Here is a 13,891-nt window from a genome sequence, read left to right as displayed (position 1 = left end):
ATAGGAAACCATTAAAATGAGAAAATTCCATTCCCAGGTCCCCATAAAACATCATTTTCTACTTTCTAATTTTCTAAGCCTTAAAGGACAACCGACGTCTCCGGACAAGAAGTGTCCATAATTTGCAAAATGGCTTCAAATGACTTCTACTGAGCGTATTTTACAAAGATTCCACCGCATATAGCTAGATCTTACGTTTTAGGACTTGCGCTGAATATTCAGGAAGTCTTTATTGGTAACGAGTCCGTACGTGACGTCACTGAAGGAACGCCCCTGACCGAAAAAAAGAGACTGTAGCAGTCCTTCCATCACGTCAATGTATTTTGATGTACTTGTTTGGTCTGAAAACCTCGTGTTGCACCAAAAAGCCGCCAGAAGAGGGCGACCAAGCTCCATGGAAGGAATTTATCAGCCTGTGGAAACGGGCTGACTAATTCTCTACACGGCTTTGTCGCCATTTTCTGCCTCCCTTGGGTGCGACATTTCCCACCCCTGATGCCTCAAAATGACACGGAATAAATTATTTAAGCGATTGCAAACATGTATGCTTTCTTCTTCAGAACTATTTTAATCATATTCATAACTGGATGCGTAACAAGAAAGCATCTTCTCAGAATCTGAAGCCATTCTCGAGCAAGGCAAGACGTCTTGTCGTGACGTCACGAACTGGGGGCGGGACTTTCTGAAAATGCTGATGCTTTTTGCTTTCATTTAATGCTGATGAAAGCGGCCACTCCATTCCATCAAGCCATCAACGACCATCACAAAGGTCAATAAAATGACTTTATCATACAGTACAGTTTATTTCTTTAATTATAATACCATAGCACATTTATTATACATAAAATAAGGTATATTTTGTGTAGTTTTAAAGAACAACCGACACCAGTTTTTTTGTGCCCTAACTGACATCAGAAAAACGTTTTATAGCATCTAAAATAGCCAAAACAGTAGGCTGATATTTTTAGTCAAATGCAAAACACCGATAAAAATGAGTTAAAGTGTCCCAGAACGACTTCAAAATGACCACGGAGATGCCGAGTTTCAGAAGGTCCCGCCCCCTCACGCCAAGACGTCTTGCCTTGCTCGAGAATCAAAACACCAACTCCAAAGTCTGCTGATGGTTTCGGTAGCTTCATGAGGCCTCGGGCACGCGTTCGCCCCCTGGTGGCTGGCTGACTACAGTTTGACTGCATGAAAACGGTGCTGAACACGGAAAACAATAATCATAATAATCATAATAATAATTTCATTTTTAAGCGCCCTTCAAAACTCTCAAGGTCACTTTACAGTCACAGGATAATTTTTTCTGCGGGTGAGCAGCGGCAGCCAGCGGCGTTCACTCAACCCGGAAGTAACTCGGATAGAATAGTAAGACAAATAGATAGCTAGCTAGCAAGCCAATAGATAGCTAATAGTTAGCCAGCTAGATAGCTAGCCAGCCAGCCCGATGGCTATTGTATGGTATAACAGAAAATACTTTACTTCGCACAATATTACTTACTAATGTCCACATAGCTCGGCTTACGAACATAGAGAATATAATCATGGCATACGAACTAGTTTTCGGTGGACGAACCAAACGGTCGAACAGCGCCACGGTGGCTGGCGGACTAGTTTTCCACACCCCCTCTCTGAGTGCAGACGTGGTTTGTTGTCAAGTGGAGTACTTTTGCGATTATGGGAGTGAAAAAGACCCCACCACAGGCTCGTGTTAAGTCCAAGAGGACACAAAAGAAAATGAAGGTCAAGCAGAAGGCTTGTGGCGAAAGGGTGTTTTTGTGTTGTCTAAGCAACGGTCTGAGGCAATAGAAGAGCTTGAAAAACTTGTGTTGATTTGGATGAAGGAAAAGCAGCTCGCAGGGGACAGTGTGAGTGAGGGTATTATCGCCGAGAAAGCACGGCAACTTCACTCGGATATCATCGAGAGGCAACGACATCAACGAACATCATAAAGGTCAATAAAACCACTTGATTATATAGTAAAGTTTATTTCTTTGATTACAATAAAATAGCACATTCATTATACATAAAATAAGGTCTATTTTGTGTAGTTTTAAGGCTTATTTAGTAGAAAATTATGTATTATGGGGGACCTGGGAATGGATTATTCTCATTTCAATGGTTTCTTATGGGAAATTAATGTTCGGCAGACAAACTTTTCGCCTTACACGCACTTTCTGGGAAGCAATTAAGTTCATAAGCTGAGGTATCACTGTATTACCAAAAGACAATAATAATAATAAACACAAATCATGTTACCATAACAACTGTGGTTGTTATGGTAACATTTAAATAAGATACGGCGCGAATTAAAAAGTGCATGAAAACGACAAAAGCCCGCGCGCTAGCGAGCTAACCACCAACCCAAACACAAAATGGTCATCGGTGCAGCAACATTGAAATAAAGTACTGTGTGATTATGATCACGTATAGATATGTTTTTGTTAATAACCAGTATCACTATCGCGGCAAACTGAATCAAAATAATAATGTCATTTTATGGAAGTGCTTCCCATGCTAACTACAAATAACAATTCAAATATTTTGCACTGAAACGTCCAATAAAAATGGGACCTTCATAAATTATTTTTTAAAGGCATGTTGATGCAACCCTGCATCCTTTTCACACGCACATATACTACTACTACAATAATAATAATAATAAGAATAATAATAAGAATAAGAATAATATTTCAAAACTCTCAAGGTCGCTTTACAGTCGCAGGAAAAAAAATCTGCAGCGGCAGCCACACGCGCCAGCGTTCACTCAACCCGGAAGTAACTCAAATAGATAGAAAACTAGCTAGCTAGCTAATAGATAGCCAATAGATAGTCAGATAGATAGCTAGCTAACTGATAGCAAATACAGTAGATAGCGAGCTAGGTAGCTCGCCAGATAGCTTGAAGGACAAGACATCCAGCCAGGTATAGATCTAAATTTAAACTACACTACTACTACGACTACTACTATATAATAAAATGCATGAAATGTCTTAATTGCTATCTAACTGGCTGGCTAGCTAACTATGTAGCTAGCTAGATATTAGCGATATTGCTATCTCGCTACCTAGCTATTGGCTATCTATCAATCGACAGAAAAACGTATCCTGTGACTGTAAAGTGACCTTGAGAGTTTTGAAAGTTGTTTATAAAATGAAATGTATTTTTATTATTATGATGATGATGATTATTATTATTACTACTTCACACACACACACACACACACACACAAACTTTGTGTAGTAACACATGCTTGCATAGAATAAGACGGATATGAGAGCTTGTATGGCGAGCAAAACACACACCAAGTACACTTAGTACACGGGAGAATATGCTTGCACACACACACACACACACACACACACACAAAAAAACAAGTATACTTACACACTCAGAAACAATTCAGCGCAAGCTGACACAAGGCAGCCTTCTCGACTACACAACAAAAATGTGTGTTTGTGTGTGTGTGTGTGTGTTGGGGGGGGGGGTGGACCACCCAGCCTGCAGATTAAAAGCTTCACATGACCCCCCTCTCCATTCACTCGCAGCCTTTTCATTATATTTATCTACTCTGTTGTCGAGTGTGTGTGTGTGTGTGTGTGTGTGTGTGTGTGTGTCGACTGCTTTTTTTATCAATATGTGTTTTGATTGACAAGCCACATGCTGTATGTATTTGTATGGGTGGATTTCATTGCAGATCAGGTCAGTGGACTCATGGATACACACATTACACACACGCACACACAATGTTGTGGTCTTTGCTGTTGTAAAGAGCCGGAGCGCCCCCGTGTGGATGAACCCCCGCACTACAACCGCTAATGCTTTGAGCAGATGAAATACAATAATACAGTGATACCTCAGCTCACGAACTTAATTGGTTCCCAGAAAGTGTCCGTAAGGCGAAAAGTGTGTCTTCCAAACATTAATTTCCCATAGGAAATCATTAAAATGAAAATAATCCGTTCCCAGGTCCCGATAAAACATAATTTCCAACTAAATAAGCTGTAAAACTACACAAAAGAGACCTTATTTTATGTGTAATAAATGTGCTATTGTGTTGTAATGAAATAAATAAACTGTGCTGTATAATAAAGTTGTTTTATTTACCTTTTGTGATGGTCGTTTTCAACATAATGGTACTGGGACAGCTAAGCCACACAAACGCACACCTTGTTCGTGTTTTTCAATGATGCTCTGCTTGACCGTAATTTTCTTTTGTGTCCTCTTCGGCTTAACGCTAGCCTGTGGTGGTGTCTTTTGCGGTCCTATAATAGCAAAAGTACTCCACTCGATGACAAACCATGTCTGCACTCAAAGTGTGGTTTGGTTCATCCGCTGAAAACTAGTTCGTCAGCCAAGACTACTGTATATGCTGGCGAATTTAATGTTCGTGAGGCAAAATGTTAAAAGCGTTCGTAAAATGCGGTATCCTCCTAATTTCTATAGCTTCCGCTGTAACAAAGCGCTTCACATAATAGTCAACACAAAGCAAAATAACACAACAGCAACATAAACGACTTTCTCCATGTAGAGATGAGTATTTGCCGTGCGCCGCTGGATCAGGGGTGTTTTTCGGTTTTGTGCGGGTGTACCTAGTGGCGCATCTCAATAAAATGCAAGTGTGACGTCGTCGTTGTGTACCTGTGTACATGTCCACCAGAGAGTCTTGGAGTTCTTTGCCTGGTGTCCATGGTGACTGTTTTGAAGTCTCTGAAACTCTAGAGACAAAAAAGGAGAATAAAATAACAAATAAATGCGAAGTCAAGTCAAAAAATAATAATACAGTGATAATAATAATAATAATACATTTCATTTATGAGCGCCTTTCAAAACTCTCAAGGTCACTTTACAGTCACAGGATAAGTTAGATAGCTAGCTAGCTAGTTAATAGATAGCTAATAATAAGAATAACAAGAATACATTTCCTTTATAAGCGCATTTCAAAACTCTCAAGGTCGCTTTATAGTCACAGGATAGGTTAGCTAGCTAGCTACCTAACTAGCCAATACATAGACAATAATAATAATAATAATAATAATAATAATAATAATAATAATACATTTCATTTATGAGCGCCTTTCAAAACTCTCAAGGTCACATTACAGTCACAGCATACGTTAGATAGCTAGCTAGCTAGCCAATACCTAGCTAATAATAATAATAATAATAATAATAATAATAATAATACATTTCATTTATTAGCGCCTTTCAAAACTCAACGCCACTTTACAATCACAGGATAAGTTAGATAGCTAGCTAGTTAATAGATAGCTAATAATAATAATAACAAGAATACATTTCCTTTATAAGCGCATTTCAAAACTCTCAAGGTCGCTTTATAGTGACAGGAGAGGTTAGCTAGCTAGCTACCTAACTAGCCAATACATAGACAATAATAATAATAATAATAATAATAATAATAATAATAATAATAATAATAATAATAATAATACATTTCATTTATGAGCGCCTTTCAAAACTCTCAAGGTCACTTTACAGTCACAGGATACGTTATATAGCTAGCTAGCCAATACCTAGCTAATAATAATAATACATTTCATTTATTAGCGCCTTTCAAAACCCAACGTCACTTTACAGTCACAGGATAAGTTAGATAGCTAGCAAGCTAGTTAATAGATAGCTAATAATAATAATAATAATAACAAGAATACATTTCCTTTATAAGTGCATTTAAAAACTCTAAAGGTCGCTTTATAGTCACAGGATAGGTTAGCTAGCTAGCTACCTAACTAGCCAATACATAGACAACAATAATAATAATAATAATAATACATTTCATTTATGAGCGCCTTTCAAAACTCTCAAGGTCACATTACAGTCACAGGATACGTTAGATAGCTAGCTAGCTAGCCAATACCTAGCTAATAATAATAATAATAATAATAATAATAATAATAATAATAATAATAATAATACATTTCATTTATTAGCGCCTTTCAAAACTCAACGCCACTTTACAATCACAGGATAAGTTAGATAGCTAGCTAGTTAATAGATAGCTAATAATAATAATAACAAGAATACATTTCCTTTATAAGCGCATTTCAAAACTCTCAAGGTCGCTTTATAGTGACAGGAGAGGTTAGCTAGCTAGCTACCTAACTAGCCAATACATAGACAACAATAATAATAATAATAATAATAATAATAATAATACATTTCATTTATGAGCGCCTTTCAAAACTCTCAAGGTCACTTTACAGTCACAGGATAAGTTAGATAGCTAGCTAGCTAGTTAATAGATAGCTAATAATAAGAATAACAAGAATACATTTCCTTTATAAGCGCATTTCAAAACTCTCAAGGTCGCTTTATAGTCACAGGATAGGTTAGCTAGCTAGCTACCTAACTAGCCAATACATAGACAATAATAATAATAATAATAATAATAATACATTTCATTTATGAGCGCCTTTCAAAACTCTCAAGGTCACATTACAGTCACAGCATACGTTAGATAGCTAGCTAGCTAGCCAATACCTAGCTAATAATAATAATAATAATAATAATAATAATAATAATACATTTCATTTATTAGCGCCTTTCAAAACTCAACGCCACTTTACAATCACAGGATAAGTTAGATAGCTAGCTAGTTAATAGATAGCTAATAATAATAATAACAAGAATACATTTCCTTTATAAGCGCATTTCAAAACTCTCAAGGTCGCTTTATAGTGACAGGAGAGGTTAGCTAGCTAGCTACCTAACTAGCCAATACATAGACAATAATAATAATAATAATAATAATAATAATAATAATAATAATAATAATAATACATTTCATTTATGAGCGCCTTTCAAAACTCTCAAGGTCACTTTACAGTCACAGGATACGTTATATAGCTAGCTAGCCAATACCTAGCTAATAATAATAATACATTTCATTTATTAGCGCCTTTCAAAACCCAACGTCACTTTACAGTCACAGGATAAGTTAGATAGCTAGCAAGCTAGTTAATAGATAGCTAATAATAATAATAATAATAACAAGAATACATTTCCTTTATAAGTGCATTTAAAAACTCTAAAGGTCGCTTTATAGTCACAGGATAGGTTAGCTAGCTAGCTACCTAACTAGCCAATACATAGACAACAATAATAATAATAATAATAATACATTTCATTTATGAGCGCCTTTCAAAACTCTCAAGGTCACATTACAGTCACAGGATACGTTAGATAGCTAGCTAGCTAGCCAATACCTAGCTAATAATAATAATAATAATAATAATAATAATAATAATAATAATAATAATACATTTCATTTATTAGCGCCTTTCAAAACTCAACGCCACTTTACAATCACAGGATAAGTTAGATAGCTAGCTAGTTAATAGATAGCTAATAATAATAATAACAAGAATACATTTCCTTTATAAGCGCATTTCAAAACTCTCAAGGTCGCTTTATAGTGACAGGAGAGGTTAGCTAGCTAGCTACCTAACTAGCCAATACATAGACAACAATAATAATAATAATAATAATAATAATAATAATACATTTCATTTATGAGCGCCTTTCAAAACTCTCAAGGTCACTTTACAGTCACAGGATAAGTTAGATAGCTAGCTAGCTAGTTAATAGATAGCTAATAATAAGAATAACAAGAATACATTTCCTTTATAAGCGCATTTCAAAACTCTCAAGGTCGCTTTATAGTCACAGGATAGGTTAGCTAGCTAGCTACCTAACTAGCCAATACATAGACAATAATAATAATAATAATAATAATAATACATTTCATTTATGAGCGCCTTTCAAAACTCTCAAGGTCACATTACAGTCACAGCATACGTTAGATAGCTAGCTAGCTAGCCAATACCTAGCTAATAATAATAATAATAATAATAATAATAATAATAATACATTTCATTTATTAGCGCCTTTCAAAACTCAACGCCACTTTACAATCACAGGATAAGTTAGATAGCTAGCTAGTTAATAGATAGCTAATAATAATAATAACAAGAATACATTTCCTTTATAAGCGCATTTCAAAACTCTCAAGGTCGCTTTATAGTGACAGGAGAGGTTAGCTAGCTAGCTACCTAACTAGCCAATACATAGACAATAATAATAATAATAATAATAATAATAATAATAATAATAATAATAATAATACATTTCATTTATGAGCGCCTTTCAAAACTCTCAAGGTCACTTTACAGTCACAGGATACGTTATATAGCTAGCTAGCCAATACCTAGCTAATAATAATAATACATTTCATTTATTAGCGCCTTTCAAAACCCAACGTCACTTTACAGTCACAGGATAAGTTAGATAGCTAGCAAGCTAGTTAATAGATAGCTAATAATAATAATAATAATAACAAGAATACATTTCCTTTATAAGTGCATTTAAAAACTCTAAAGGTCGCTTTATAGTCACAGGATAGGTTAGCTAGCTAGCTACCTAACTAGCCAATACATAGACAACAATAATAATAATAATAATAATACATTTCATTTATGAGCGCCTTTCAAAACTCTCAAGGTCACATTACAGTCACAGGATACGTTAGATAGCTAGCTAGCTAGCCAATACCTAGCTAATAATAATAATAATAATAATAATAATAATAATAATACATTTCATTTATTAGCGCCTTTCAAAACTCAACGCCACTTTACAATCACAGGATAAGTTAGATAGCTAGCTAGTTAATAGATAGCTAATAATAATAATAACAAGAATACATTTCCTTTATAAGCGCATTTCAAAACTCTCAAGGTCGCTTTATAGTGACAGGAGAGGTTAGCTAGCTAGCTACCTAACTAGCCAATACATAGACAATAATAATAATAATAATAATAATAATAATAATAATAATAATAATAATAATAATACATTTCATTTATGAGCGCCTTTCAAAACTCTCAAGGTCACTTTACAGTCACAGGATACGTTATATAGCTAGCTAGCCAATACCTAGCTAATAATAATAATAATACATTTCATTTATTAGCGCCTTTCAAAACCCAACGTCACTTTACAGTCACAGGATAAGTTAGATAGCTAGCAAGCTAGTTAATAGATAGCTAATAATAATAATAATAATAACAAGAATACATTTCCTTTATAAGTGCATTTAAAAACTCTAAAGGTCGCTTTATAGTCACAGGATAGGTTAGCTAGCTAGCTACCTAACTAGCCAATACATAGACAACAATAATAATAATAATAATAATACATTTCATTTATGAGCGCCTTTCAAAACTCTCAAGGTCACATTACAGTCACAGGATACGTTAGATAGCTAGCTAGCTAGCCAATACCTAGCTAATAATAATAATAATAATAATAATAATAATAATAATACATTTCATTTATTAGCGCCTTTCAAAACTCAACGCCACTTTACAATCACAGGATAAGTTAGATAGCTAGCTAGTTAATAGATAGCTAATAATAATAATAACAAGAATACATTTCCTTTATAAGCGCATTTCAAAACTCTCAAGGTCGCTTTATAGTGACAGGAGAGGTTAGCTAGCTAGCTACCTAACTAGCCAATACATAGACAATAATAATAATAATAATAATAATAATAATAATAATAATAATAATAATAATAATACATTTCATTTATGAGCGCCTTTCAAAACTCTCAAGGTCACTTTACAGTCACAGGATACGTTATATAGCTAGCTAGCCAATACCTAGCTAATAATAATAATAATACATTTCATTTATTAGCGCCTTTCAAAACCCAACGTCACTTTACAGTCACAGGATAAGTTAGATAGCTAGCAAGCTAGTTAATAGATAGCTAATAATAATAATAATAATAACAAGAATACATTTCCTTTATAAGTGCATTTAAAAACTCTAAAGGTCGCTTTATAGTCACAGGATAGGTTAGCTAGCTAGCTACCTAACTAGCCAATACATAGACAACAATAATAATAATAATAATAATAATACATTTCATTTATGAGCGCCTTTCAAAACTCTCAAGGTCACATTACAGTCACAGGATACGTTAGATAGCTAGCTAGCTAGCCAATACCTAGCTAATAATAATAATAATAATAATAATAATAATAATAATAATAATAATAATACATTTCATTTATTAGCGCCTTTCAAAACTCAACGCCACTTTACAATCACAGGATAAGTTAGATAGCTAGCTAGTTAATAGATAGCTAATAATAATAATAACAAGAATACATTTCCTTTATAAGCGCATTTCAAAACTCTCAAGGTCGCTTTATAGTGACAGGAGAGGTTAGCTAGCTAGCTACCTAACTAGCCAATACATAGACAACAATAATAATAATAATAATAATAATAATAATAATACATTTCATTTATGAGCGCCTTTCAAAACTCTCAAGGTCACTTTACAGTCACAGGATACGTTATATAGCTAGCTAGCCAATACCTAGCTAATAATAATAATACATTTCATTTATTAGCGCCTTTCAAAACCCAACGTCACTTTACAGTCACAGGATAAGTTAGATAGCTAGCAAGCTAGTTAATAGATAGCTAATAATAATAATAATAATAACAAGAATACATTTCCTTTATAAGCGCATTTCAAAACTCTCAAGGTCGCTTTATAGTGACAGGAGAGGTTAGCTAGCTAGCTACCTAACTAGCCAATACATAGACAATAATAATAATAATAAAAATAATAATACATTTCAATAATTCATTTCTAAGCGTCTTTTAAAACTGTCAAGGTCCAGCTAAATAGCTAGCCAGCCAGCTAGATAGCCATATAGCTAATAGATAGCTAGCTAGATAGCGAGCCAGGGACCTACTTAGCAAATAGATAGCAACTATTTATCAGTGTATTTGTTTATTTATTTTATATATGTGTATTTTAGATGTATTTATTTTATTTAGTTAGTTTGTTTATCAAGTTGTGTATTTATTTATTTTATATCTATGTATTTATGTATTTGTATGTATTTTTTTTAACTGCCAGGCAGGAGACCGAAGAGGAAGAACGAAGAGGAGCTTTATGGATGTGGTCAAAGAGGACATGAAGGTAGCTGGTGTGCGAGAAGAGGATGCACAAAACCGGCTTAGATGGAGAACATTGATTCGCTGTGGCCACCCCTGAAGGGAAAAGCCCAAAGGAAAAGAAAAAGATATCTATGTATTTTATATACGTATATGTATTTATTTTATTTATGTATGTATTCATTTATTTAGTTAGTTGGTTAGTTATTTGTTTATTTATCAATGTGTTTATTTTTTATCTATGTATTTTTTTATTTTATTTATGTAACTCTTTGTTTTTGTATTTAGTTAGTTAGATATTTGGTGATACATTATTTAGTTTGTTATTTCAATTGGTTTATTTTAAATGTAGTTTGTGTTCCGGGTAGTGAACGCTAGCGCGAATGGCTGCCGCTGCTCACCCGCCCAAATAAATACATAAATAAATAAATAGATAAATAAATAAACAAACAAACAAATGTTCTTATCCCGTGACTGTAAAGTGTCCTTGAGAGTTTTGAAAGGCGCTTAGAAATTAAATGTATTATTATTATTATTATTATAAATAGCTAGCTAGCGAGATAGCCAGCTAGATAGCTAGCTACATAAATCAAGAAATATTCACACTAAAGAGTGTGTTTCGATTTCAGCAGTGACGAGCCGGTGACTTGAACTGCTGCAAAGAGAGAAAATATGTAAATTATGATAATAATCATCATCATCATCATCATAATACATTTCATTTCTAGGCGCCTTTCAAAAGTCTCAAGGCCACTTTACAGTCACGGGATCAGTTTTTCTGTGGGTGACCAGCGGCAGCCACACGCACTAGCGTTCATTCAACCCCAAAGTAACTCAAATAGATAGAAAGCTAACTAGCCAGCCAATAGTTAGCTAATAGCTAGCCAGCTAGATAGCTAGCCAGCTAGATAGCTAGCCAGTCAGCTAGCTAATAGATAGCTAGCCAGATAGCCAGCCAGGGAGCGAGATAGCAAATGGATAGCAGATATTATTTATCAGTTTATTTGTTTATTTATTTATTTTATACAGTAAAGTCTCGTTATATGGATATTGGTTATATCGATAGTACTGCTTATTACGATACTATTTCTATGAACGCAAGGGGAACATTTACATGCCACAGGATCGGATATATCGATAGTCTGGTTATATCGATATTTTTTCCCACTCCCGAGAATATCGATAGAACGAGACTTTACTGTATTTTATATTTATTTATGTATATTTAGTTAGTTATTTGTTTATCAAGTTGTGTATTTATTTATTTTATATCTATGTATTTTAGCTTATTTTAATGTATCTCTTTATTTTTGTATTTATTTATTTAGTTATTTAGTTGTTGATCGATTGGTTTATTTGTTTATCTTATTTAGATAGCAAAACTATAGCTAGCTAGCTAGCTAGCTAATAGATAGCAAATAGATAGCTAGCTAGGTAGCCAGCTAGATAACCAGCGAGATAGCTCAAGTGAGCAACGTAATGTAAAAAATTAAAAAAAAACAATAATAATAATAATAATAATAATAATAAGACATTTTATTTCTAAGCGCCTTTCAAAACTTTCAAGGCCACTTTATAGTCACAGGATCAGTTTTTCTGTGGGTGAGCAGTGGCAGCCACACGCGCCAGCGTTCATTCAACCCCAAAGTAGTACCTCAAATAGATGGAAAGCTAGCTCGCTAGCTAATAGATACAGTCGCTAATAGCCAGCTAGACAGCAAACAAATGGCAAATAGATAGCTAGGTAGCTAGCTTGCTAGCTAGTTAGACTGTCACAAGTCTTCTCTCATGAGGAATTCTGTCAAACGTAAATTCCTTAATCCGGAAAAAACAAATATGGCGGAAACGTCTTACTGGCGGTGCAAAAGCTGCAGCCGGAGATGTTTCATTTGGTTTTTGGCTTTCTGCAGCGCCAGCTGAACGTCCGCCGCTTGAACCCGAGATGCCATCGCCGCGACCACAGACATCGCCACGGCAACACCACACGCACACCCGGCTGAAATATTGATGAGATCCGCTGTCAATCACGCCAACCATTTTTGGGTGGTGGAGAAAAAAAAACATGAAAGAGACGTGGATTTATCTTCACGTGTTTATTTGGGAATGGATTCATTGCTTTTTGGATGATTGGTCGCTGTGTTGGTCGTCCAGCAGTTTGTCGAGCAACTTGACGTCCACGCGGTGCTTCATGACAAAGCGACCGTTCAGGTGGAAGACGGGAATGTCCCACTGGTACTCGTCTCGCCAAGTTCGGTTCTCCGGGCGACTGATGTCGACCTGTCGCAGGACAAACTGACGTGCGCACGGGCGACAAACGTCAGTGAACGGACGCTCACCCGTTCGGTTATTCGCGACCACTCACTTTATGTTTGAGTGGCTGCAGCGCTTCCTTGGCTTCATCGCACAGAGGACATGGATCCTAAAAAAATATATAAAAAAGAAATACGGAGGTTAGCTCACTAGCATTAGCGGTCTGTAACACAAAACGCATTTAGCGACATGAGCATGTTAAAATTCAAAACAAAGCCGCAATGGCTTGACATCCTCCATTAACAAAATAAGCTGTCAGCATTAATAAGTTCCAAATCATTAGCATTAGCATACGTTTGTTAGCATTAATAATGTTCCTGCTGTGTTATATACATTAGCAAATCATTAGCATTAGCATGCGTCTTACACGCTGCCTTGATATAAAAGGTCAAAATTAAATAGAAAAGCGATTAGCATTAGCACGTGTTTGGGGATTGTTAGCATTAATATGTTCCTGTTGTGTAATACACATGAGCAAATCATTAGCATTAGCATACGTTTTACACGCTGACTTGATAAACAAGGTGAAAACTAAAAAGAAAAGCAATTAGCATTAGCACGTGTTTGGGGATTG

At 35.0% G+C, this 13,891-nt stretch overlaps 1 protein-coding gene across 2 annotated transcripts in view; it reads right to left on the bottom strand.

Annotated features, from left to right (window-relative positions):
- mipol1 (mirror-image polydactyly 1) overlaps window positions 1–13,891 on the bottom strand; it is a 34,449-nt gene that overhangs the window by 18,118 nt on the left and 2,440 nt on the right. For both annotated transcript variants that reach the window (XM_089004962.1, XM_089004961.1), the window contains exon 2: window positions 4,645–4,721. In XM_089004962.1, coding sequence (XP_088861088.1) covers window positions 4,645–4,654 — 10 coding nt within the window. In that variant the 5' untranslated portion in view covers window positions 4,655–4,721. The remainder of the gene's footprint in view (window positions 1–4,644; window positions 4,722–13,891) is intronic.

This window comes from Hippocampus bargibanti, linkage group LG09, assembly GCF_051943395.1.
Source record: "Hippocampus bargibanti isolate YZ-2025 linkage group LG09, ASM5194339v1, whole genome shotgun sequence".
NCBI lineage: Eukaryota > Metazoa > Chordata > Actinopteri > Syngnathiformes > Syngnathidae > Hippocampus > Hippocampus bargibanti.
This window is presented reverse-complemented; position numbering and strand designations above follow the sequence as displayed.